The following is a 25,848-nucleotide window of genomic DNA, read 5'->3' on the forward strand; positions in this document are numbered from 1 at the left end:
CTGCCTGACCGCCCCGGGCCGGTGTCGGGGCCTACTCCGGCGCGCTGCAGGGAGGGAAGGCCGCAGGAGGCGGCCCAGGCTCGGCGACGGGGAACGGCGCTGCCGCCCCGGGCCGCTCGGCCTCCGAGGGGAGAGTTTTCTGAGGAAAAACGCAGCGTTTTCCTCTCCGAAGGCAGCCCCGCAGCCCTCCCGCGCCCCGCCTCGGCCGCCGTTTCCTAGAAAGCCGGAGGCCGCGGCCGTGGGCTCGGCCCAAGTGACGGCACGCTCCCGCGCTTCCCGCCCGCAGGGCCACCGGGCTCCCAGGGCACCGCGGCCCCTCAGGGATCCGGCCTCGGCCTCCCCCTCCGCCGGGCGGGGCCGGGCCGCCAGCTCCTCCCGCCGCGCCGGGGCCCGGGGCCCTGCATGCCTCATGCCTGCCCCCGCACAGGCGCCTGCCCGCCGCCCGGGACCCTGCATGGCTCATAGCCGCGGCCCGGCCGCCGCCGCCGCGCCCGGCGGGCCCTGGACTCTGGATGGAGCCGCGCCAGCACCGCCCGGCGCCCCGCCGCGTGGGGGGCCCCGGAACATGAATGGCACCCCCACCCGCCCCCCGCCTCCGCCACACGCACTCGCTCCCATTGGGGGGTGAACCCCGGAACCTGTATGGCCCATACCACTGACTCACCGTGGAGGGGTGTTACTTATACAGAGTCCCGGGCCCCCCTACACACAATGGCAGCAGCTCCCACATTCTTCCCCTCAGAGGAGTTGGACTGAACCATGGGGCGGCGGGGGCACGGCCCCCCTCCCGGCCTCCGACAGAACCCGCCTGGCCCTGGGCGATACCACTCCACGCTCCCCCATCTTCCTTCCCCCCGCCCGGGTAGATGGACGCCGCCGCTCTCACTCACCTCAGCATCCACTGTGGCCATGGCCGGAGCCCCGGAGCGTAGCCCCGCCCCCTCGGCGGCTCCTCACGCCTCGGCTCCGCCCCTTTCCCCTCATTCTTCTCAATGGAGACGCTCCGCCGCCCACGGCGCATGCGTGCGGCAGCATGGCGGCCCCCGCGCGCCGTACGGCGTCATGGCGGCGCCCGTCGGGAGGCGGCCGTACGGCCGGCGCGGGGCTGGGGGCAGGCGGGGACAGGGCCCCTCGCCCGCACCCCCACAAACTACGGACTCTTTGCTGTTTGTGCCGGGACCCGCCGAGACGGCGGCTTGGGCCCCTCGCACCGCGCGTTTTATCCCACTGCCCGCAGTCGCTCCCCACCGAGCAGGGGAGGAGATTCCCAAACTTTGAGCCGAACCCTGTGGCGCACCAGCGGCAGCACTCTTCCAAAAACCTACACAAAATCCGTGCGAAAAGATCATGGAATCACAGAAGGGTTTGGGTGGGAAGGGACCTTCCAAGCCCACCCAGTCCAACCCCCCTACCAGGAGCAGGGACATCTCCAACCAGATCAGGTTGCTCACAGCCCCGGCCAACCTGGCCTGGAACGTTTCCAGGGATGGGGCATCCACCGCCTCTCTGGGCACCCTGGGCCAGTGCTCCACCACCCTCAGTGTAAAAAATTTCTTCCTAATATCTAATCTAAATCTACCTCCCTCTATTTTAAAACCATCACCCCTCGTCCTGTCACACCAGGCCCTGCTGAAAAGTCTCTCCCCACCTTTCCTGCAGCCCCCTTTGGGCACTGGGAGCCACTCTCAGGTCTCCCCGGAGCCTCCTCTTCTCCAGGCTGAACAGCCCCAGCTCTCTCAGCCTCGCCTCACAGCAGAGCTGCTCCAGCCCTCTCAGCATCTCCATGATGCCAGAAACAGTCCCAGAGTCCGTCCGTCCTCCTGCTAAAAAAAAAATTATCCTTTGATATTTGATACCCTTTTTTCCATCACCTTTTGTAGCTTCTCCCACTTTTGTGTTATTTTCAGCCCAGCATATGCAAGGGCTTAGGCATCTGTCTTAGTTAAGACAGGGATGGACAGGCTCAGAAGAGGGGGCAGCTCACCCCATCCCAGAGGATCCCGCCATGGAGGGGTTGTTTCCCACCGCTTCACTCCCTTTCCCACATGCAAGCACCCAAAACAGCCGCTTTCACCCTCCCCAATCCCACAGGGCCCTTCCTAATGCCCAGGCCCATAAATCCATGATTGCAAAACAATTAGCTCTTTTACAGCTCTTCAGCGAAGCAGATCTGGAAAGGAGGGAGATAAACACCTCCCAGGGCTCCTTGGCCCCACAGCGGCTGCAGGTGCCAGCCAGGGAAATCACACCAGCACCGGGGAGATGCAGGGACGGGCAGAGGCCGCTCCTGGGCGCTTGTCTCTTGGAGGGAAACAGGAGCCTTCAAGTGCCCTGATGTCAATTTACACACTTAATATCAGCTCTCCGGAGGAACAGCATTCCCTCCCTCGCTCCACAGGCTGATCTCCTGCAGTCGCGCGCCGATGCCTCGCTCCCCTCGGCAGGCAGACAGACGCACAGTTCTGTTCGCTCCATGGCGAAACCCTGGCCCTCCAGCACTCTGGGTCATGCGGGCAGCGGCCGTGAGGGGCCCTGGCCTCCACCTGCTCCTGGGGAATTTCAGTGCTGGGGTTACACCTGGGGTTACCACCACACTCCTCCCACCACCTTTGCAAGGTGGGTGCTCCTCCTCACCCCACACAGCTCCGTTAGCAGGGCAGGAGGCCATCACTGCACGAGTTACCGGAGCCAGGAGGACTGGGGATGGCGGAGCACGGGAAGGAGCAGCGGCACCCACACAAACCTGGGTTAACTCAGAGTTTGGCCCAAGTTTTGACAACAAAGTGACCTCGGCGTTGCCAAACGAGCCCCAGCGGGGCTGGGCTCCCCCAATCCCCCATCAAGCCCGGGCCGGGGCCGATCCCCGCTGCAGCCCTCGGGCCCAGCTGCTGCCACGGCCGCTCCCGCCCCTGCAGAGCCTGCCCCGCAGCGAACCACGGCTGCCGGGGTGCGGACGTTTTTCTGGGAGGGGGTGAGAGACCCCAGCAGACCCCGCAGGACCCTGAAGCACAGCCCGCTCGCCCGGGCGCTGCCGCCTCCCGCCCAGCCCGGCTGCGGCTGCTGCTGCTGCCCCCGGCCGGGCCGCGGTCAAAATAAAAGTCCCCGGGCCTGCCCCGCCCGCTGCATCCCGTCAGAGCAACCCCCCACTTACCCCAATTTAGCAGCTGCTAATTAATGAACGCGCCCATGCACTGGCAGCTCCGGCAGGGCCAAGGCAACGTCCCTCGCCGCGGCCCCGCCGGTGCCTCCTGCGGTTTGGGGACGCACAGGGGCCCCGGGGGTCCCTCTGCTTCCCTGCCCGAGGGGAAGGAGCCGGGCCGGCCCAGGAGGGTGGCAGCAGGGTTAGGTGTCCTCCTTCCTCTGGGCTCCCCCAGGACGCAGTGACCGTCCCCAGCACGAACTAAAACCCCCAGCACCTTCAAAATGTGCGTCAGGGGAGCCCCGGCTCCAGCAAGGGCCAGCGTCACCCTGGAATGTCACCCAGCATCACCCTGAGTCACCACCACCCCGCACTGGGGATGCTCAGCTTGACTTGGGAGGGGCAGAATCGCCCACCTTCACGCCTGCTCCTCCAAACCACCCCGCACCCCGGCACCAGCGCCCGGGACGGGGGTGAGAGGGAGGCCGGGGGATCAGGATGGCCGATGAGGCCACTCTCCCCTGGCATTTGCTGGGGCTGCATCTTCCTGAGCCGGGGCCGCTGCAGCCACTGGGACAAACCTCCCTGAGCCGTCAGGACGGGAAGCGGCTCCTGCAAGAAGGAGGAATAACTGGGAACGCGCAGAGCCCTCTCAGCCTGTCACCGCCTGCCACGGCTCTCGTCCCACCTCAAACCCTGCAGCTCCACCGGCTTGGCCTCCTGTGCCCATTACTGGACGCGGGGCGAGGATGAGATCTGTTTTGCCACGAACACCCCGTTTTCCTGAGGCAGGAAGCCGCAGAGCCCGGGGCCAGGGCCTCAGGCCCAGGCAGCGTGGAGCCAGCTCCGCCATGGCGGCGTGGGCCCTGCAGCCAGGCTGACATCGCCCTCTCCCGCCCCAAGCGCGGCGAGCAGGGCCCGGCCTCTCCATCCTGGGATTCCTGCCAGCAGGAAGAGAAAAAACCCAACCGCTCCAGCACTTCCTCTGGCTGGGAGCCTTCCAGCTGGACCGTTCTCCTCCATAGGAGCAAGGGACAGCTTAAGGGACCCCACCAGTGTCTGCCCACCACGACGGTTCCCCCACCGAGGTGGAGCAGACGTGACTTTGCTTCGGCCTTGGCTATAAACCAGCTCCTGAGCCTCAGCTGTAGACGCGGATGCCTCTTCCGAAAGCCAGCAGCCACCTCTCACCCGCTGTGCCAGGCCTCCGGGCCGGTCTCAGCGTACAGACGGCGCTCATCGCACATTTACCCCCAGCAAAAGCACCCATGGTCTTAAAAATTGAGATCTTTATTTACATTTTTCAGTTCTTTACATTTGGTGGTTTAAAACTCGGGACAAAAATACTCCCCAGAAGCCGTGGTAAACATGTAAAACTGTTGGTTTTAAAACCCAGTAATAAATTGCGCAGAAGTCTCGGTTGTACAGAGCCATCACAAATATTGTTGTATAAAACTCTGAAATCTGGAAAGAGAACCGCAGGAATAAAGAATCACAGCCACAAGGATGGTACAAGAAAGGGCACAAGTTCTGAGGGTTTTACCCCCTCCCAGTCTCTCTTGGGGAGGAGGGATGGGACATCCCTGTTGCAGATAGTTGGAAATATTTTAAAATACAGAATAGAAACCAAACGGATCCCAGAACACCCTTTATCTCCTCTCTTGTGCTGGCTCCCCAGGAAAACTTCCTAGCAAAAAATACTTTACAAAACTACCGAAAGTTCAGTGGAAAGCTAAAAAAGAAGAGCCTTCGCGTCCCCGTCTCCCCTTGCCCCATTCCATGCAGGCAGTGGGATGACAGGTGCCAAAGCGGAGTTTAGTAGGACACAACAGTGAAAAAGCCAAAACTATGGAGGTGGCACACATGGAGAGCAGGACAAGAACAAAGCCATGAAAGACAAGAAAGAAGCAGCGGGGGAAAAAAAGGACAGGTGATGTTTTTGGTATTTTCCATTGAACGCTGAGTTTGGAAACAATTAGCTCCCACGCATCACTTGCACCCCACCACTTCCCCTCCCTATTTCAAACAAAACAAAACAAAAAAGTTGCTTAAAAAAAAAAAGAGCCAGGAATTTGAGGGAATTACTGTGCACTGACGTTTTTTACCCAGTCCTGGGTTTGGAAAAAAAAAAAAGGGCTTTTTTTCTTTTTTTCCTTTTATTCCAGTGTTCCGAAAGAGGAGCGAGGGATGACCGAGGGCCTACAGGAGCATCCCACGACTTGAAGAGGTGGAAGCCAAGAGAGGCTGCAGAGAAGAGAGACAGCAGCGAGGCAGAGGGACTGTCCACTCGCCCTCTCCTGAGGGGCCCATACTCACACCCCAGCAGTGGGTTCTGCCCCACTGCCCCCAAAAGCACTCGTGTTCCCTGAGGACCTCGCTGCCACTGTGCTCTGGGCCACAACTGCCGGTAGGTTTAAGAAGAGCTGGCCTAACTCCTCCATCCTGCAGTCCTGGACCATTTCAAAGGGGTCCGTGAAACGTGAACAAGGCTCTTTGTGTCAGGCTTCCATTCCCTGCCGCAGCGCTGGGGAACGTTGAAAACCACAGCGCTTTGCCAGTTATTTCCGTCCGCTTGCACAACAGCGAGGTGGCTCAGAGACGGACTCAGCATGACAACCTGCTGCGTCCTGGCAAGGGCCGCCTCGCAGGCCTGAGAGGCCTCTCTCCGCAGGAGCCATGCGTGCCCAGCTCTAGCATCCAAAAGAAGGACCACCATGAGTTCCAGCTCTGACCCCTTCCTGCTGCCTCCGCAGCTGCCAGCGGAGACGGACACGCCTCACCAGTGAAGGGGAGTGTGCCCACTTGCTCCTTGCTTTGCAAAGGGGACTCCACGTACAGTGAGAGGCGCTGAAGGACCAGTTTGTAGCAAATATAATTTGGGAGAGCGAACTCAGGTGCATGGGAGCACTGCAGAGACACGAGGCACAACACAGGAGTTGTGTGAGATACAGCTGGCCTCTCCTCTCCAGACTCTCCACCGTGAACGGTGCATGCCCAGCCGTAACGGTTAAATGAGGACAGACACCAGCTGGGGGTCTAGAAGGGCAGCCCAGTGGCTCCAGTAACCAAAGAGCATTCAAGTTTTCCACGGGCTGGACACGTCACCAGCAGCTCAGTTTCAGGGATGGAGAACAAGGAACTGGGAAACCCGTCCCCGCCCCGGCTGCCTCTCCCAGTCCAGGCATATCCGGAAGCACTGACAGCTCACAGGAATTTTTCCAGAGGTGTGGAAGGGATTTGGGTTGAGACCTGAAAGGAGGGATAAGTACTGCCACCAGCAAGGAAGACCACAGGAGCTACGAGCTGAGCCAGGCAAAATGGGTTCAACTAACTGGGAGGAAGAGGAAGAGCACTGGGGAAGACATGTACCCTTCCTTAATGAACAAGCACCTGCCTTTGACCCCTGCGCATGAAGAGTGCTTTTCATGGCAGGCACAGAGCACCAGGCAAAGGAGAGAGCCTTAAATAATAAAAGCTGGGCAGAAACAGCAGTTGAGCAGAGGGTGAAGAAGGAACCTCGTGTCTGAGACTCAGGTGACACCTCAGGCTACTGGCAATGACAACGTTTAGGCAAGAGCTACATGCTTCAGACGTGGCATCACTGAACTGTGGGCGTGGGGAGGAGCCGCTTTCCATTTTTAGTCAGTTTATGGCAAATGGCTTTTCAGGAGAGGGCACAGGCTGGTGCCCTCTAGCCCTTCCAGCCACGCCTTGGCTGTGTCTCCATCCTGCTGAGGGAGAGCCCGCTCTCCCCTGCCTCCCCACCAGCCCACCTCTCCAGTCAGGCAGCAGAGCGCTGCCCGAGACCCGCGGGCCGCTTGGCCAAACCACGGCTTTGGGACATGGGACCGGGGAAGCAGCGGTGCAGCGGCTGCTCTCTGCAGAGCCGAGCCCACATGGCACCAAAGCCAGCTCCAGCGTCTGGAACTACGAGTCCAGCGCCGCGGACAGGCTGCACTGAGCTGCTTGTTCCCACGCTGCCTTGGCAGAAGTCGCCATCCTTCCCGGTGAGAGCAAAAAACGTGCTTCATTTTGTAAGTCAGCATCAACGTGCATCCCTGGATTTGGCATGAACAGGCACATGGGTAAGCATGGGAAATGGATGAAAAAGCACGGCATTTCTCTTAGAATAATTTATTAAATACAGCATTAAAATTTGTATTTCTGGATTCAATCATTAAAAACAAAACTCCATCTCATATATATATATATATATATATATATTTTCAAGGACGACGACAATCATTCTATCCACATTGGTGCATGTTGTGCCAGCACTGCTCCGAACGGCACCTTCTCTACACTATCCTTAAAGCAGTTCAACACTTAAAAAAAAAAAATAAAACAAAATAAAAAGCATTTGCAAAGAAAGAGTGCAAAGCAGGGCTTGTCCCTAGCTGCCTGCCCGGGGCGTGCAGAGGCGGGCTAAAACAAGGAGGCAGAGGCTGTCGTGCTCCTAACGGGTGCGTTAGATATTGCCCACCCAGCGCAAGGCAGTGTGGAGACCAAACGTGGTGCCAAAGGTCCACAGTCCACAATTTCAGCCGTGGCTGGATGCCTGTGGCTTTTAAAAGCCTGGTATCTGGTCTGTGGTCTCCTCAGCTTGGGCAGTCAATACTAAAAAAAGCTAAACAAGGGGGGGAAAAAAAAAACCGCAAAAGAAAACTGTTGGTTTACACCCACCAGCTTCTTCCTGCGACCCACCAGGTCCAGCGGAGGCTGCAAATGAAGCGTAGCAGTTGTGTTCCCACTCACTCATTTTCCCATCCTGCTGTGGCTTGGGAGGCGGCTCAGAATACAAGCGGTAACCAGTACCGGCTCGCAGAGAGAACCGTCCCCACGCGAAGCACCCACCCGGAGCGGCGTGGCAGCATTGGCAGCTCCCACAACACCCGGCTGAGCCTCACGAGAGGGTCATCCCAGGGGGAAGCACTGCCACGGCCAGGGTCCTTGGGCAGACTCAGAGGTAGCATCGGACAGACTTTTCTAACTTGATTGTCATGTAATCCTGGCCTGCCGAAGGCAGCGCAGCTGGGCTGGAGAGGGCACCCTGCAGAGGTGGGAGAGGGGACACAAGGGATCTGGTCCCCCCACTTGCAGACTGAGCTGCGCTGTTCATCCCGGGCGCTGCAGTCCAGCAGCCAGCAAGGATGGGCTGTCTCCTACGGGGATTTTCAGAGAGAAGCCGCCCTTGCTGAAAAGGCCAGAAGCTGGCTGGTGCGCGCCCCACGGTAACACCGGGCTCTCCCTCCACAGCACGCCAGGGCTGCTGGGGTTATCAGCAGGTGCCCCAGTGAGCTCCTCGCTGCCAGATCTGCTCTCCTCTCACCACGTGCAGGCAGCGTCCAGCCCGTTGCGAGAGGACCAAAGGCTGCCAGTCACTCACCCCACAACACAGGTACAGCGAGGGCTTGTGCTTTTGGCTTTTTAAGAGTCCCTGACCTTCCAAACCTGTTCACTCCAAGAAACCTCCTGTTCCAGCTACCCTTAGGACCTACATGGACAAGGAGGAAGGACTGTTAAAACCATTTCTGGAGAGCACATGGCCCCTAAAAGACGAGAGAAAGTCCACACAGCCCAGCCTTCACCGACAGTGGAGTCATGCCAAGTCAGGAGCGTTTCGGATAAGGCATCACAGGTGCTTTGATAGTAAAGCAGTTAGTGTTGACTACAGTACTTTAAACACAGGCTGCTGCAGAGGGCATCCCTGGGGCAAAACCAGTTCTCCAGCACTTGGTGCAGCAGCAGGAGACGGCTCAGTTTCCCAGACCTCTCCTACACAGCACACAGGCTGCTCTGGCTGCCCTTTTTGGTTTTCTTCCCCCTCCCTAGAAAGAGACTTAAAAAAGCTCACGCTGGGATGTGCCATCTACCCCCCCAAGCAGCCAGAGAGATAAGACGACGCCTTGTGCTGTACCAGACTTTGCAGTAGGCAGGCGAACCGCGGCGCCCGGGGGCGGGCAGCGCCAGCGGGACTCGAAGCAGGGGAGGCTAGTTGCCGTTGCTGATGCTGGAGTTGGCACTGCTGCAGCTCTGCTCGTAGGATGGAGGCGCCTCTGCGGGGGAAAAAAAAAAAAAAAAAAAAGAGTAAGAGCGGTTATAGGGGGTGTTTGGGAGGTTCCCTTCACCCCAGTCTATGCAACCCGGTGCAGAGTAAAGCAAACTGCTACGCGTACTCGTGTCACGCATGCAGGCACCCTCTCTCCAGGACGCTACAACCTGCCCCACTGAAATGTATGGGGTCTGCACATGCACACGCAGAATCTGAGCCAGCCAGTCCCAGCCCTGTCCGGATGCCTACAGGGCTTAAAATCAGCACCTCAAAGGCCTGGCTGGTCCTCCCCTTCTTTCACAAGCATCCTCATATACTCCAGCACTTCCAGAGCACAGGTGACCCATCCTCCGCGCGCCCTAAGCCAGGGCTGAAGTGACACTCGAGTGTCTCGTTACCCCAGTGCTAACAGACGGGTTTATTCAGGTAGGACCGTGCTAACAGTCGGTCTGTGCTAACAGGCATCACTGGTCCCTGCCACCCCCGCCACCTGGGACAAGCACGGCTCCAGGAACCCGGCACGCTGGGATTTCCCCAAGCTTTTCCACCCTGGACAGTCTCTCAGCTCCCACCCCCGCAGCTTGTGTCTTCAGACCAGCTGCAGGGCCACTCCAAGTCAGACAGAAGATTTCGGTTACGTCATTTTCCTGGCTCTGCTCCCACCAGCCTCACCACAAGCCAAGAAGTTTTTCTATCAGTGGGAGGCTGAAAGCTCATTTAAGAACAGGGAGATCCTCTCACGACGAGCCCAGAGCAGGCACGGGCGCAGACGTGGGAACGGCTGGCTGGCTTTTACAGCTGGAAGAGGAGACTCCTCCGGAGGCTAAAGCAGGCAGAGAGATCTCACAATCCTCTCTGACATCAGCCCCCAGCAGGCTGACATCCCCATTCCCACCCAGTTTGCAGCTAGCAAAGAGACTCTTGTCACAGGAGATGACAGACTACCAGACTGCGAGCCCGTTGGGATCGCGGGAGCGGGCTGCTCACCGTACGGGTAGCCCCACGTGCTGTACTCCGGAGGCAAAATGAGAGAGCTGGCCGTGGGGACGGGCACCACGTTCCCCTCGGCATAGTAAGGGACAGTGGCTCCCGTCGACAGGCAGAGCGTGGGATGGTTTGGGGAGCCCGTCTGCTCCGAGTCCACCCTTATCTCCTGGAAGCTCAGTCCTGGGGCGTAGCTAAACGGCTGCTGCTGGGAATGGCTTTTGGTGGGGATGGAGACATTGTCCATCGGGTGATAACCGCCGGCAGCCTCCTCTTCCTCTGGCGGGGCACTGGGTACCACTGCAGACGGGATGTGCTGGATGGACCGGGAGGGGCTCAGCGGGAGCCTGTTCACAGCAATGTTTCCAATATAAATGGGGAGAGTGACCGAAACCTCTGGCGACTTGAGGGAAACCTGGAAGAGAAGAAAAAGCAGTGGCATCCTCTTCATTATACGTTGCACTGGGAAGGTTCACCTGATGCGAGGGCCACCCGCACCACACAGCTACAGAGTTCAGGGACCGAGCTCAACCCAGAAAGGAGCAGAAACGTTGCAGCAGAGCCCACTGCAGCTCTCCAGGAGCACTGACGTACTCACCTGGATGTAGTAGTCGATATGTATGAGGCTACAGCCCTGCAGAATGGACTGGGGCAGTGCTGGAACGAGGATCTGCTCCTTCCATTCTGCGTGCTTCCAGGCTTTCACTCCTGAGCCTTCCACCTCCGCGATGGTCCTCAGGTCGTAAATCCAGCGCTTGGATTTATAAGCCACTTTCTGTACAGACAGGAGAAAATACAGCTAGCAGAAAGACTGCAAATGGTCTTGTGTCTCCTGCAAACTTAAGTCAGGACACAAAACCACCCAACTGCTTTGTCAAATAAGCACAAGCACAAACCTCCTGTGCACATTACAAAGCAGGCATGGTACAAGCAAGACAAGTTCTACCACCTCTCTCCCCGGGAAGGCAGAGAGAAGCAGTTAGCCAGGGGTCTGGACTCCTCGCTGCCGCCTCCCAGCCACACGCAGCAGAGATGCACACTGGTGAGAACTGGCCCAGTTTCAGAGAGGCCTCAGAGGGTGGAGTACCAGCACAAGCCGAAGAATCACCCTTTCAGATGCTTACCTGGAGCAGACTGGCTACCACAGCCCCGGTGTCCCGGCCCGACTTGTTCTCTATGTCCGTGCGGAGCTGGATTGCTTGTCCCACGATGTACCCCTTCAGATCCGAGGTGGCCGTCAAGATAATGTTGCCACTTTTCACAAGCTTGTAGTTGAACTTCTTCGTGATTGACATAGTGTTGGGCTGCTGCAGAACAGCAGAGACAGAGATGTTGGCTCAAGAGAGTCAGAGAGCCTCCAGAAAAACACCCAGACATTCAAAACAGGAGTATCCGGTCTAAGAGGACACAAAGAACCAGCCACACAGCACTGCACTGACAACAGCTCTCAATTCTCCATCCCCCCAGTTCTGCTGTCCTATTCATCGCCCTTCCCTCCAAAGCAAGTTCCCCAGACCCAGGTCTTTGGGTGCTATTGGCAAACACCTCTCTCTGCATGCTGAAAATTCAGCCAAATCTTTCAAAGCAACATGCAGAAGAATCAAAAATCACTTGGAGCAGGGACTGATGGCAAGGCAGGACAGATCAGGAGGCCTGCTCTTGCCCACTCAGGGGATGCAGTCAGAGAGGTGTCCCACCACACAACTATTCCCCAGACAGCACGCAGGACAAGGACAAGCGCTGAAGCCTTGGCACTTCCCAGCCATGCTCCTCCTTGTTCCTACCTCGATGTCAGGGATGTCATTCAAGTTGAGAGGGCAGAGAACGTAGAAGATCTTGTTGCACTTGTAGTCCTTGGAGAAGCGAGGTGTGTCTATCACAGCTTTCACCTGATGGAGGACCTTGCCAAAAGGGCCTTCAAATGATGTAGGAGCAGAGGCTGGAATTGGGAGATAAAGAAAGGGATCATAAGGCTGAGTCAGGCCAAATGTTTCTGAACTGGAAGTACAGCCCCTTTAACCAGCTTTCCTGTTCACCTGCGGAGTTCTGCAAGTACCTAAGAGACAGAGCACATGGGGACTCCCCAAAAAAAGACTTGGGGCTGAACACTTAGGTCACTCAGAGACCTCGCTGCAGCCTCCTTACAGAGGGGATCCTCTGCAACCGCAGGTGCAAGGGCAGAGATCTCTCTGAGGGCGCTGTGTGCAGGACGGGTGGCTACCACAGGCCAGGACCCCTGCGCACACCCAGAGAACTTCCAGGGTCACGCCCGGAGAGGCGTCAGCGACAGCTCAGCCCTAGCTCTGCACCAGCGCAGAAGGTACCTGCTTGTCTGAGCTCCTCTGCTGTCTGTGGCTGACCTTACGCTCCCGCCAGCATCTCTGGCTGCCAGCCTGCCTCTGCCATCCTGCTCGAGTCCTGCTCAGCACAGCTCGAGAGGCTGCAAAAGCCAAGGCCTACAGGGAAGCGCCTTCAGCCATTTATCTGCATCGTACCTGGCAGCAGGAACTGGAAGGGAAAGTTGTGCTCTCCAGCTGTCAGGACCCCTGCAGGAAACAAGAGTAAAAGGTAAGTGGGACAGGCTGCTGCCTTAGAACGATGTGATCTTCTGGAGAGCACGATCTTCTGGAGAGAGGGACTGCCACCCGGGGAACACACAACTTGTTCAGCTGCCTACAGCCCACTGGACAACTCCAGATCCAATGAGCAGCGCTTGAGTCAACAGGAGCATCTGCTGCTGCCCACCTCTCCTTGGGACAGGAGATGTCTCCATTCTCGGTGACTGGTTCTACGTTAAGATATCCTGGAAATAAAGTCGTTTGGGGTAGGGTTTAAGGGACGCCAGTGCCATAGCAGGTGGTTAGTCCTGCTTAGTGACATAGGGCATGGAGAAGAGATGCTGTGTTCTTCCCTCAAGTAGGCTACAGCCTGTCAGGGGGAAGGGGAGAAAGCACAGGCGCTGTCTGAGGGTGGTGAGGAGGTCTGGTGGGCATCAACCCACTACAGCCTTAGCCACACACCAAGCCCCATGCAGACTGCACAGTGTTCGGGGGCTGGAACCAGGGGTCTATCTCCCACGCCTAAATCCACCCCCGGACCCGAGAAGGGACCTGCAATACCTCAGCCCAGCTGCTTAGACAACAGAAGCCAAGGAAAAGATTTCCACAACATTAAAACATCAACACTGGTTTTCTTCAGCCATATCCCGCTCTGCAACGGCGGCCTTGAGGACGCAGATCAGAGCCAAGACTCAGCGCACGGCTAAAAAAACAGCTACAAACTCAGACTCCCCGCCCCATCCACCCTCCAGCACGCCCACCCAGATGTGAGATTCCCTCCCAGGGCGGCGTGACGGCTGAAGCAGACCCGCAGAGTGATCGCGTAACACCAGGCAGCTTCCAAAGCTGCCTTCAGTAGGAAAAGCATTGAGGTTTCTCCACATCTGTTAAATACGTGGAAACGTGAGAGGTTTTGTTCTAAGGCGGCGGTGCTGGGGAGAGCTGGAGAACTATTAGATCAAGCCGTGTTTGCTCTGCTTTGTGGGATCCCTGCCGGATGTACCCAGGCTTGGCCAGCCCTTTGGTCGACGCAAGACGGAGGTGACAGCCAGTTCGCAACACCGGCTCTGCAGAGCTGACAGTAAGGGTCCCGCCGTCAGGGGGTGACGTGGATTATGTGACAGGGGACGTGGGGAAGAGGGAAGGGCGAATCCCCCCGCTGACACCGTGGTCCAGGCAGGAGGCAGGGGAGGTGGCGTTTGGCTCCGTGCACCCTTCACGTTACGAAAAGCTGCACTGCTGCCCCTGGCTCACTCAGCCACCTGTGGGGACACAGGCACACCCCTGCTAGTGTGCGTCCCGCTGGCAGCGCAGAGGCAGGTGGAATAAACAGCGTGCCAAGTGTCCCATCACGTACCACTGCAAAGGCAAGTCAGGAGAAGACTGAGAGTCTATTTACACACGTTGTCCTTACCAAGAGGAGCAAGATTTGCTCGCTCCCATCACCCCACCCAGAACACCTCACCTCCTCGGTGCTTTCCCTCTCCGTCCCCCAAATAAAACCGGACTACGCAGGGTGAAATGCACCACCCGGCCTGGGCAGCAGGTGGAGGCACACAGCCAGTCACTGCCTCCGCTGCCAGGCCCGGTGCCCTGCAGAGCTGGGACAGGGACAGAGGTGTGGGCAGCTCCTGTCCCGTCTCCGGACGCCTCGCTGGGTTACAGGCGGCAATTTGGGATGCAGCACATGCCTTTGCTTGTTGGTTACGGGTTCAAGCCTGGCTTGTATGAATGACTCAACGAACCCAGTGCCCGTTCGCTGCTCCAACGGCTCCTGCCTTTCATGTGGGCACCATCCAATGCTGATCTTACACCCGTTATCCATACTTTTGGAAAGCAAATTGATAAACTGGAATACATCCCGTCTCTCGTGCAGCTTCTCCATCTGAAAGGGAGAGGGAGCAAGTCCTGGTACTGCAGTGCAGGGAGACAGGAGTCCCAGAGGGAAGCAGCCACTGAGTTTCCTCCAAGACCTGGAGATGTTCCAGCTCTCTGACCTGCAGAGCCCCAGATGAACATGCAGGCAGTGATTTCAAGTCTCCTGCTCGGAGCAGGAAACTTCACAGCGGAAGTCCCTCTTCTACATTACAGGCAGTGTGAGCCAACAAGTCATTTCGGTCAAGCTCCTGCCCAACAGAAAGCCAGGCTGGAATTGAACCCGTGAGCATTTCACCTTCAGTTTCCAACCTCCTGCAGAAAACCGTGGGTCCTAGAGGTCACTCCCAACCGCAGCACCGAGCAATACGCTCTCCCAGTGACACACACGGCCAGCATGACTCGCAGAGGATGCGCTTTGGCTGCCAGAGCCACCACATAAATTGGTGGCACTGATGGTTTCCACACAAGTAGCCCAGCCCTCAAGTAAGTCCCCAGATGAGAACCGCCCACAGGTCAGCGCAGACCCCCCAACAGCTCCACGCCCGAGCCCCCACAGATCTGCTGGCTCACAGCGCGCTCAGACTGGCTGTGACCCCGCCTGGGGCAGGGAGCAGCCTGCAAATCCCTCCCGCAGCTCCTGCCTGCAACACGCTGCCCACGAGGGCTGGAAAAGGCCGTTCCTGCTCTTCCCAGCCAGTGACGAGTTCCCAGACCAGCCACCCCAGGCTGAAGTCAGGCCCTGTCGCAGCTCATGCGGACTGAGGGCATCGCAGCAGCACTTGGCTTGTGGCCACGAGAGCCCAGAACTCAGCCCTGCGCTGAGCAAAGAGCCAGGGAAACGCAGGGAGCTCTGTTCTCCGCTCCATGAAGCGGAGAGATGCTGCAGGCAATTAGCAGCAGCCCTTGTTTTCAGACCTGCTCCACACAGCCCACATTCTCCTTCCCCGAAGGATGAGAAACATCTTTACGCCAGCCCCGAGATCCTCCACGCTCAGGGAAGTTTCCAGCGGGCTGGACTGAGCACCCAGGTCCTACCCACTGGCGCAGGCATCACCGCACGCAGCTTCGTTAGCTAGCGCAGCTAACAAACAGCCGGCTGCTCGCAGAGCCCCAATTTCCAGCTGAACACCACATATTTTGCTCTTACTGCAGGCACAGAGGCTGTCTGGGCAGGTCGCTGGTGGAGGGGCAGCAACACCCTCAGCCCCACGTCTGGCTGGGGACCCCCGGTCCCAGCTGCAGGCACCCTTGGTAGCCCAGAGGAGCGTTTCGAGAAGCCCACTGGCACAGAAAGCAGAAGGAGTGCTGGAGTTCAGTGTCAGAGCTATTTCAGAAACAAGAGTTAACAAAAATAAGATAAGAAAAATGGATGATCCTGACCAAGACGGGAGACTCCTGTGAAAGCATGGGCATGATCCAGAGCGCCTGGCAAAGCCAGAGGGCAGCAGAGACGGCAGGAAAGCTTGGGGCACGAGAAGAGGCAGATATTTAGCAGTAACCCCACACCAAGTCACTTCCCAGCTCCTGCTTGCCTCTCAGACTCATAGAATAGTTTGGGTTGGAAGAGACCTTCAAAAGCCATCTACTCCAACCCCCATGCAATGAGAAGGGACATCTCCAACCAGATCAGGTTGCTCAGAGCCCCGTCCAACCTGGCCTGGAATGTTTCCAGGGATGAGGCAGCTCCAGCACAGACACAGTGGAGGCTCCATGTCCACCTTGCCTGGGATGACAAAGCCATTTTGGTCTTTTGCCGCGTGTCCGGTGCCTTTGGCAGGTGGAAAGTTGGCGAGTCCTGAGCAGAGTCCCCCCCCTTATAGTGGGAAAGGAGGTGGCAACTACTTTTGAACTCTCCATCTGGCAGCTCTGCTCCTAAAGGCTGAGCCTCCATTTCCAAATGCTGACTTAGTTTGCCTCAATGGGGAAAAATCAGCAATTTCCCTTCTCCCGGCCACCCCATGAGCACGGGCAGGGCACAGTCTGACCCTGCACCACCACCCAGGCACCTTTTGTGCGGAAAACACTAGCAAAAGCCACTTCGGCTCCTGCCAGGGCCACTTGCAGCGCTCGCCCGTCCCACACAACCCCCGCGACGGCAGGACAGGCCCACACGCGCCCCACCAGCCACGCACGTGCCGTGGACAGATCACCAGATCACGGCAGGCGAGATGCAGCGTCGCGCGCAGCACGCAGAGCCACTCCACCTCTCCCTCCAGCCCAGAGAGCTTGGAGTGAAGATCCAGGACGTTAAAGCGCGCATTTCACTTGCAAGCTGACTTTGGTACAGAGACCGCTGTTGGCAGCGGGCAGAGGTGGGCTGCTTTGCTCCGACGGCCACCCTGACGCGCAGGTACCCGGGAGGAGCAGCCCTTTCCGAAAGCTCCTTTCTGAGCTGCTCCTGAGCCAGAAGCTCTGCCACAGCAAGCCGCGGGTTGTGCACGGGCGAGAGCCGGTCAGCGGGAGCTCAGCGCCACCCGAGGGGTCTCCAGAAGCCCCACGCGGCAGGCCGCGGGGCTCCTGAGCGGCTCGCAGACACGCTGCTAGGGGAAAGGGCTGCGCGAGCCACCGCCGCCGTGCTGAGCCGTCACCTCTCCGTTCCCAGAAGCCTGAACAAAGGCCACAGTGTGCTCAGCCGCAAAAAAAACCTTTTCCTGAAGTTTATGCGCAGCTAAAAATACCTTGAGAAAGCTGTTAGGCAGCAGAGGCAGCTGGATTAGCAGGGCTCTGCTGCGGGGCCATACCTGCAGCAGCCCTTCCTCCTGATGGGAGCCGAGCCAGCAGAGATCGGCTGCCCCTGCATGGCCTTTGGAAACATCCTCCCTCAAAATTCCTAGAGGGAAAGGAGCCAGGTCCACTAGACAGCCTGGAAAAAACAAACCCAGAGAGCAGGAGCAGCAGCAACACACCAACAGTGCAGAAGAGCCGCCTTACAGCGCAAAGCGGAGAGTGACCTTGGAGATTTCCCTGGAAGCAAACGGACTCTCCTGTCCTCGGCTCAGCCGCTCCCCTCTGCTCCACACTGGGACGGGGGGGTTGTTTGCTCGCACCAGCGGATGAGGAGGAGGCCCGGGAGGACTCATCCTGTGCAGAAAGGAAACGCCTTGATCCAAGGGGCTGATGCCGAGTCCTGCGTCGGGTCCACGGGAGGTCCCCTGGTAATGCAGCCAGGCCCCCTACGCGATCAGAGCCTGCGAAGCATTGCCAGCGACGGGGAGCACAGCCCCAAGCCCTGCCCAACACAACAAACCTCGGTGCTGCATCACCGTCCCGCAGCACGCGGGGCGTCTGTGGTCACACTGACGCGCGGCGGAGGGACAGAAATGTACGGGTTTCCCCAGGGCTGTGTGGGGTTCCCATGCAAAGGTCGAGCTGACCGTGCCCCTGAGCCCACCCAGCCCCTGGACGCACCACAGACAGCTCTGCTTCCATCCACGAAGGTCTCCCCGTGCCCACTGCAAACCAGCCCGCTGCCACACAACCACACGGGAAAACGCGACACCGCCGTAACTGCATGTTGGGGAAATGGCCACACGTCTGTCTGTACGCTGTTAGAGAAACGATCCAAGCCAAGCTCACCCCGCCACAGCTCAGGTGCTGGAAAGGTTTGGACTCTTTTCTGAGCAGTGCAGCTTCCCGTGTCCAGGCGGAGCCGGTAGCCACAGGAAGCCGCCAGCCCTTCAACGCCACCATCCCTCAGCGTGAGGGGAAGCTGCCTGCCCACACCCTGCCCTGCCAGCAGCCAGCCCAGGGCTGGGAAAGGTCCTCTGGCAGCCTCTGCCATGGCCGGAGAGCGGGGCAGGGCTGGGGTTCAGGAGGAACCACCCACTCACCAACAAGGACATCGAGCCCTATCTGCTGCGTCCCGCCTGGGCTTCCCAGGGCTGTTCTGCAGCGTTCTCGGTTGGTGGCCCACGCAGAACGGCCAGCCTGACATTACTGGTGGGGCCAGATCTGCCTGGGCTGCACCTTCAAACCAGTGCCACTGCAGGGACATCTGCCAAACACCTCCTCCCAGGTTGGCTCCCCCAGCCCCAGCGCCACCATCCCTGGGAGCCAGAAGCCACCACAACAAAGCCAGGATCTCCAGGCCGGTGCCAGAGGAAGAGAAGCCAGAGAGGGTTGGGAGATGCCTTGGTCACTGATGCACAAACACGACAGGCTCAGCCGAGATGTCACTCACCCCTGTGAAATCTCACGCTCTGGTGCGCTGGGAGGGACAGCCCAGACACACCGTGCAGCACAGCACACACCTCTGCCTCACCAGGCTTCATCCATGGCTAGACCAGGGTGAAAAAGATGGATATTCCATGTATTGTTCCTCCATCCCCCAAAGAGGACGGTGCTGGTTGCTCTATACCCACAACGAGGAGCCTGGAAGAGGTCACTCCACCCCAGGGACAGGAGCCTGGGAGCAGCTCCTGCCCCGACCTCCAGCTCTCCCGGCCAGTACCCACCACGCAGATGGCAGCAGGTCTGCTCCCTCCTGCTGCGCGCGCAGACTCTGCTGCTCCAGAGCGGGAACAGGCTGCACCTTCGGAGTGCACGTATTTTTTGGTTCTTCTAGCAGAGGAACAGCAGGCCCAGCCATATGGCAGTTTCTCTCTGGCTACTTAGTGAGTGATGCATTAACTGTGCTGGCCAAGTCACATAGCACGGAAAGGTACCTGGTGCCTGCTAGTCCCCCCGCCGTCACTTGGAGCAATACAGTCTTCCTGCTGCCTACAAGCAGCCCTCGTGCTCCCGTGGGCAAGGCGAGCTCCTCTGAAGGCGCCGAGTTAAACGGATACCAGTGCTGGTGATGCCCAGCTCGGGTACTTTCCTCTCAAGGCTCTCCAGGCAGGCAGCAGGAAAGCAGCAGGTTTTTTTTTTTTTTTGCGCTTTCAGGTGGAAAAACAGGCACCCCTGCCCCGTGCACCAGGACACCGACTCCCTGGCTGCTGAAAGAGCCCTCGCTTCCACCGCAGCCCTGGCAGCCAGCGCCCTGCTCGCCCCTGCCCTCCTCTGTCTCTCCTCCTCCTCCTCCCTCACTGCCGGGCAGCGGTTGAGCCGAGCAGAGCTGCCGCGCAGCGAGGGAGCACGGTCCCCAGCGGGCTCCGAGCTCCGTTCAGAGCAGCAACTCGCTCACGCCGGATTTGCGTGCACGCAAACACGCAGCAGGAACAACCTCCAGCGCTCCGATACGGTGAACGCTGCCGGGATACAGCTGTCTGGAACACGGGAGGTGCAGGCTGAGGAAGAAAACACATCAGAGAGCCCAGCAGCGAGGCTACGGCTCCGCTGCTTAGAAATCTCGGTGTCAGCAGTTTTCAGGGACATTTCCAATGAATTAGCAGGATCTGGTGGTACGGCAACACTGCAAAAAACCTCTCAGGATTAACAGTGATCTGTGGAGGCAAGAAATTGGGAAGTGCTGAGGAAGCTGCTGTGACCCAAGGCAATTGCAGCTCCTTCCACCTGGCTTTTCTGGGCCGAACCTGCCGTCACTGCTCCTGAACCCGGTAGCACAGCACGGCGAGGAGCTGGCACCAGTGCATCCTTAACAGCTCAGCGCCGCCCACGGGCACCCTCCTGCTCTCGCCCGGCCAGGGGCTGCCCAGGAGCATCGCCCGCTGCTCTGCTACCTCCTGCTCAGAGCGAATCCTGAGCACTGAACAAGAGACCCAACTCTCAGGTCGCTAAGCGTTTTAAATTCAGCTGGAAGACAGGATCCGCGCCCCAAGCCGGCTGTTGGCCGGGAAGGTGCGTGCCAGGCCGGGAAGGTGTTGTGCCAGGCAGGCAGAGAACCACCCCAGGGAAGAGGTGATGCACAGCTGCCCCTTCTCAGCTATTTGTGCAAGAAATTTGCCGGCAGAGGAAGCGTGTGGAGCAGCCAGGAATTCCCCGCAGCGCTTTCTAGTTAACAAACAAGCTGCCAAAAGTAAGGTCAGCTGGAAATTACAGCCAGCTCCCTGCACGGGTTCAACTCAGGTACAAGTATGATTTAAAAGGAACAGAAAAAACAAAAATCTACCTTTGCAGGTACAACCCATCCACAGGGCGAGAGCCGTGCGTGCAGGAGATACAAGGAAAACAGCCCCGTGTGGGTACGGCACTCGACGGACCCGCTCCTCTCCGGCTGAATAAGGCCAGGGCTGCAGCAGGGGAGGGGAGAGGAGCGGGAGGCCGCGGCGGAGCTGAATTACTCCGTTGTGTTGGATCAAGAGAGGCATCTCTCTGTGAGCGCGGCGGGTACAAGCGGTACTGTTTTGTACTCGCTGCAACTGCTGTACTCAATCTCCCGCGCCAGCGACACCTGGAGAAACCCAGCATCCCCCTCGCAAGGTTCCTCCCACCCCTCTTGCATTTCTTTGGGAAAAGCGGACCGAAGAAAAAATGGCACCACGGAGCAAGTGTCCAGGTCAAACCCAGGCCAAGTGGGAAAAGCAAATCCCGCCTTGGCATCCCCTCCAGGAAGCAAATAACGAGCCTCCCTCGAGAGCGGCCCGTGGGCTGAGCAACCTCCCCGGCGCCGCACCGGGTCCTCCAGCAAACAGAGCAGCGAGGGACGAGGGGCTGCAGGCCAGCCGGTACGCTCAGTGCTTTCCAGCGGCTTTTACGTGAAGAGTCTGAGTTCATCACATCGCTGGCCTGGGTGTTACTGCACAACCCCCCGGCACCCAAGACCTCACGGGTGCCCGCCGCCTCCAGCTTGCTGCTCAGCCCCAGCGGGAGGCTTTCCCAGAACGCAGCCACCGTGCTGCTCGAGCGGGGACAAGCGCTGCGCCAGCATGGATGCGAGCAGGGTCCTCTGCAGCAAAGCCACCGGTCACCAACCTGCGGGTGCTCCAGCGGGAAGGCTGAGCCCTCTGCACCCGGGATGCTGCTCTGAGGAGCGGCGAGAAGGGAAATTAAGGATAAAGCCAGTGCCTTAAATAAGCGCCTTCTGTTGCAAAGTGGGCATCTGGGTTATTTCGGGGCCTGCCTCCTTTCTCGTACAATGTACACCCTCAGATACCCCAACCAAACAGCGAGTCATACAAGCAACAGCTGATGCTGCAGAGGACGAGCTGCCCCCTCACTTATTTCAAAGGTGTGTGGGTGGAGAAGTGCGGAGTCACTCTTAGATGCTTAAAGAGCAACCCAAGCCTCCAGAGCTTTGCAGACCTCCTCTCCCCTTCCCCCCATGTGTCCTCAAAGACCACAGCTCGATGTTTTTAAAGTGACTGCTCAGGATGTGGGAAGGGAGAGAGCAAAGGGCGTTGTTTTTCAGGCTGAGCCTCCCTGCCCTGCACCCCCAGGTGCCAGCACTGCTGTGGCCCTGCTGGAGCAGGAGCTGCTCGCCAGGGATGGGTAAGACAGAGAAGCTTTGGCTGCCTGGCCCTGGGGATGCCTAGGACCCTCCTTCAACCCGAGCAGATCTATCGGGCTGGATGAGCCCTCTGCAAGAGGGCTGGGGATGGTGCCAGCGGGAGCCTGGCATCACCCACCGCCCAGGGCACAGCCTGGCTGCCAGCTCCCCTCTCAGCAGGGACGTGCTGCTCTGCCTTGCCTTACTTTTTTTTTTGATGCACAGCTTCAAAAAGGAGAGGTAACAGCATTGCTGTAAGGGGAGGGGAATGCAGGAACAGAGGGGTCCTCCGAGGCAGAGGCAAATTCCTCCCCTTGCCCCATTCGTTTTCCATTTGTGCTGCTAGGACATGTCATCCCCATTCGTGTATAAGATGCTTTTGCAGCAGCGCAGCAAGGCAGCCCCTCCACCTGATCCACAGGTCCCCCGCCATCCCTGCCCACCCTCCTGCAGTTTGCTCTTCAGGGTGTGAGAGGAAAGGGTGGATACAGCCAGCCCCCACCTGAAGGAACAGGCACGTATTCACCCGGGGGGGCTCTGCATATTTTTACGCACATGGCAGGACCATCCCACACGCCACCGCAGTATTTGTCTGCGGCCACGGTGACCTTTGCTCCTGGCGCTTGCTGCTTTTCGCCGGCGGCTGGCAGATGCTGGCCAGGGAAGGAGTCGCATGCTGGCAGCATGGGCTGGCAGCCGGGCTGGCCCCGCGCTCCTTCGAGAGTCCTTGCTCAGGAACACTTCTGACCCCCTTAACTCACCCGCACCCCGGGCTCCTGCCATCACCCACCAGCACGCATGGACCAAGAGCCAGCAGCACAAGCCTGCCTCAGTTTCCCCACCCAGCCGGGTGTCAGACCTGCAGGGAGGCCCCGCGGGGAGCACCCATGGGAGGCGCTGGGTGCACCTCAAACGCTTTGCTGCCGGACACCGGAGCAGCCCACCCCCGCCAAGCACCCTTTGCCAGGGCAAGGGACAGCTCAGCTCTCAGCACAGCGGCACCGAGGGACAGCCCAAAGGTCTGAAGCTCCTTCATACCCCGTTCAGAAAGGGCCGGGGCAGCTGAGAACTATTCCTGGGGAGCCTAAAAACACCCTGGCCGAGTCAGCGCCGAGGCCTTGCCCTGCTGCTCGCGACCACAAGGCCGTTCCACGACTCCCCGGGCAGATCCCCGTGCCAGGACGCCGCGCTGAGGCAGACAGACAGGGACAGGCACGCACGGGAGGCAGAGACACGGAGAAGCAGCCCGGCTTCCCTGCTGCTCTGGGAGCCCGGACACGCATCAATGTCACGGCGAGGGCTGCGACAGCAGACAATTATCTCGCTTCCCCCCGCCGCAGGCTGGAGCGGTGCCAGCCCCCAGGGCTTTTGTCTCCACATCCGCACCAGCCAGTGCGGCAATTGCAAGGGCCAGTTTCAAAGGCATCACTGGTGGCAGACTTGGGTCCAAAACCAGCATCGACGCTGCCCTCTCCCACCCCCATCCCATCGCTCGCTCCCCTGCATCCTTGGGGCACGGGAAGAAGGGCACGGCACAAACACGGCAAGTGCAGGACAAGAACTCCTGTACCAGCCACACAAAGAGCAAACGCCCCAGGAGCGCTGCCCTTGGCTGCGATCCCACACACAGGGCTGCCCGCCCTCTCCGTATCTGCTTCCCTGCAGCTGGGAGCCGGAGGCTGAGAGCTCCCAGTGGTCGTGTCCGCTTTGACACGAAAAGCAGAAGAGCGCAGGTCAGTGACTGGAACTGCCTGGTGTGCTGCCCCAGACTGACTGCTGGTAGCTGGGACCGGGCTTTTCCCCTGTAATTGCGCTGTAGCTTTGCCAGACAGGACAGTAACGATGCTACACCACCTCAGCTTTCAAGTGCCAGACTCTACAGCCCTATGGGACAGATTTTCCCTTCAATCCATTACATCTCTGATAAGTCATGCCCCACCATTTCTTGCATCACCTCCCTGGAGCTCGGGTAGCTCTGGAGGACTTCAACTGGCCCATTTTGTCCGGATCTCGGGGCAGCTGCCAGCTCCATCACCCGCTCCAGCCCGGCCCTGCCGCCCCACCCCGGGCCCCGCTCAGGCCTCGGGCTGGCAGACTCTGCCATGCCGGTGGCTGACAGCTAGCAGCTCTGCACTGGCCGTACACAAGGGTCACGGTCCCAGAAAATGAAGAGCCAAGACGCCAGGGCTTTCCGTGAACAGCTAAAGAGCTGACAATACCAAGTTTTGGCCACCTTTGGAATTCAGGCCTTCAAAGGGGACACATCAGAGCCACATAACCATGTAGCCATCAACGCATTTTCCTTCCATCCTTCCCAGTCCATGCAGGTCCTAGTTGTCAAGGGGATGGGTCCCAAGGGGAACCTCACAAGAACCGACTGCCAAGGTGTCTATAAAGATCTCCCAGGGGTCTGCAAAACCAACGAACAGCACGCCCACCTCCCAGTTGGCTTTTGCCACTGCTCAGCTTTACCAGGACAGAACCGACCACAATATCGCAGCTCTCCTGCGTGAGCTATTAGAAACAGAAGTTGGAAGGTGCATTTCTCAGTGCAGCTGCAGGTTTAAACCTCTCCAGAAGTCCACAAATGTTCACAGCCTCCAGCTCCCAACTTATCTAAGCTCAATGGCCTGCAGGAGCTTAGAAAGCCTCTGGGATTTTGCTACGCCAACATTTACAGTGCCGCATCCCAAATCAGGGAGAAACATTCCTCGCTGCCCTCCCAGGCAGCTCACCTCCAACTGCAGCCCCTGGGCCACGAGCCAAGCCAAGGGGCGAGCCAGCCAGCTCTCTCCCTTCTTTGGGACCTGGGAGCAAGCAGCGCTCTCTCCAGTTGCTGCGAGGATGAGGTCACTCTCCCCTTGACGCTTAAGAGCTCTGCTTGAAAAATGCTGAGCTAGCAGAAACTGCCACTTCAGGTTTACCCATTTCCTGTTATCAGATAAAAAAGCATCGGAGGGCTGAGCTCTGCCACGCTGGGCTTTTGCCACTCTACAGCCACCACCACAGCCTTCGGCAGGTGAACACTGGCACTTCTTGATTTCCACAGGAGCCAGGGCACAGCATGAATTATTTGTGGTGAGGCTGACCTATTTAACAGCAGAAAGACAGCATTCATCCGAGCCCAGATTCCAAAGAGGCTGCTGGTGTCACTTTACCCCCCAGGATAATACACCTCGCTATCTCTGGGCATCTCGGCTTGCAGGGGTGTGGTGGCAACCATCCAGCTGTCCCTGCCACGCTCTCAACGTTCCTCTTGGAGGAGAAGTGACACCTCCACATCCCTTTCACTGCAAACCACTCCTGGCCTGCAACTGGCTTCTCTCCACCAGCTTTGATCAGCGTTTTGTGACGGCCACAGACATAGGAAGCGGAGTGGGGCGAACCCACAGGGCCTTGAAACGGCAGAGAAGTTGCTGCTGGCAGCTCCGTTTCAGGCGGATCGGGGCCAAAGGATATGCAAGCAGTGTTTGCAAGGGCGGCTGCCAAGTTCTGCAGCTAGTCAGGATGCCTCCCCACACAGCTCCTTCTAAGCTCTTGTAGTCTCTAATGTCAGCTCCCATCCTCTGTGCACAGGCCAAGGCAGCCTGTGAAGGGGCATTTCACATCGAGAAGATGCTAAAGTCTTGGTGGTACATTTCTGTAGACCATCTCAGGAATGCAGATCTCCACCACATCGCTGTGGACCTTACCTTTGTCTGCCAGAGACAGCGTGCTGTTGAAGTACTGCTCCTCCACGGTCCACGCTGTGTCGTTGACCTTGTTAGACACCCCGCAGGACCCAACGCAGCTCACCTTGATGGCTGTGGAGAGAAAGCACACGCGTAAGCACTGGGAGAAAGCAACACCTCAGGTTCAGACTTGCTTCAGGTGCTGTCTGTGGACTCGTGTAGGAGCAGTGCCTCATGAA

General features: G+C 58.6%; 1 protein-coding gene and 1 long non-coding RNA gene across 2 annotated transcripts in view; both read right to left on the bottom strand.

Annotated features, from left to right (window-relative positions):
- Window positions 1-2,335: 2,335 nt before the first annotated feature.
- Window positions 2,336-3,369, bottom strand: LOC147598264 (uncharacterized). Its single transcript, XR_015260750.1, has 2 exons — window positions 3,152-3,369; window positions 2,336-2,549 (listed from the first exon to the last, which is right to left on the bottom strand). It is a non-coding gene; the product is annotated as an uncharacterized LOC147598264 (long non-coding RNA).
- A 1,039-nt stretch (window positions 3,370-4,408) lies between these two features.
- The window catches only part of ARRDC1 (arrestin domain containing 1), a 38,046-nt gene continuing 16,606 nt past the window's right edge, over window positions 4,409-25,848 (bottom strand). The window contains exons 2-8 of the mRNA XM_086764138.1: window positions 25,631-25,741; window positions 12,671-12,721; window positions 11,960-12,114; window positions 11,300-11,482; window positions 10,774-10,950; window positions 10,179-10,590; window positions 4,409-9,195 (exon numbers count right to left, since the gene is read on the bottom strand). Of these exons, the coding sequence (XP_086620264.1) occupies window positions 9,131-9,195; window positions 10,179-10,590; window positions 10,774-10,950; window positions 11,300-11,482; window positions 11,960-12,114; window positions 12,671-12,721; window positions 25,631-25,741 (1,154 nt within the window). The 3' untranslated portion in view covers window positions 4,409-9,130. The remainder of the gene's footprint in view (window positions 9,196-10,178; window positions 10,591-10,773; window positions 10,951-11,299; window positions 11,483-11,959; window positions 12,115-12,670; window positions 12,722-25,630; window positions 25,742-25,848) is intronic.

This window comes from Chlamydotis macqueenii, chromosome 20 (assembly GCF_036417535.1).
Source record: "Chlamydotis macqueenii isolate bChlMac1 chromosome 20, bChlMac1.mat, whole genome shotgun sequence".
Lineage (NCBI taxonomy): Eukaryota > Metazoa > Chordata > Aves > Otidiformes > Otididae > Chlamydotis > Chlamydotis macqueenii.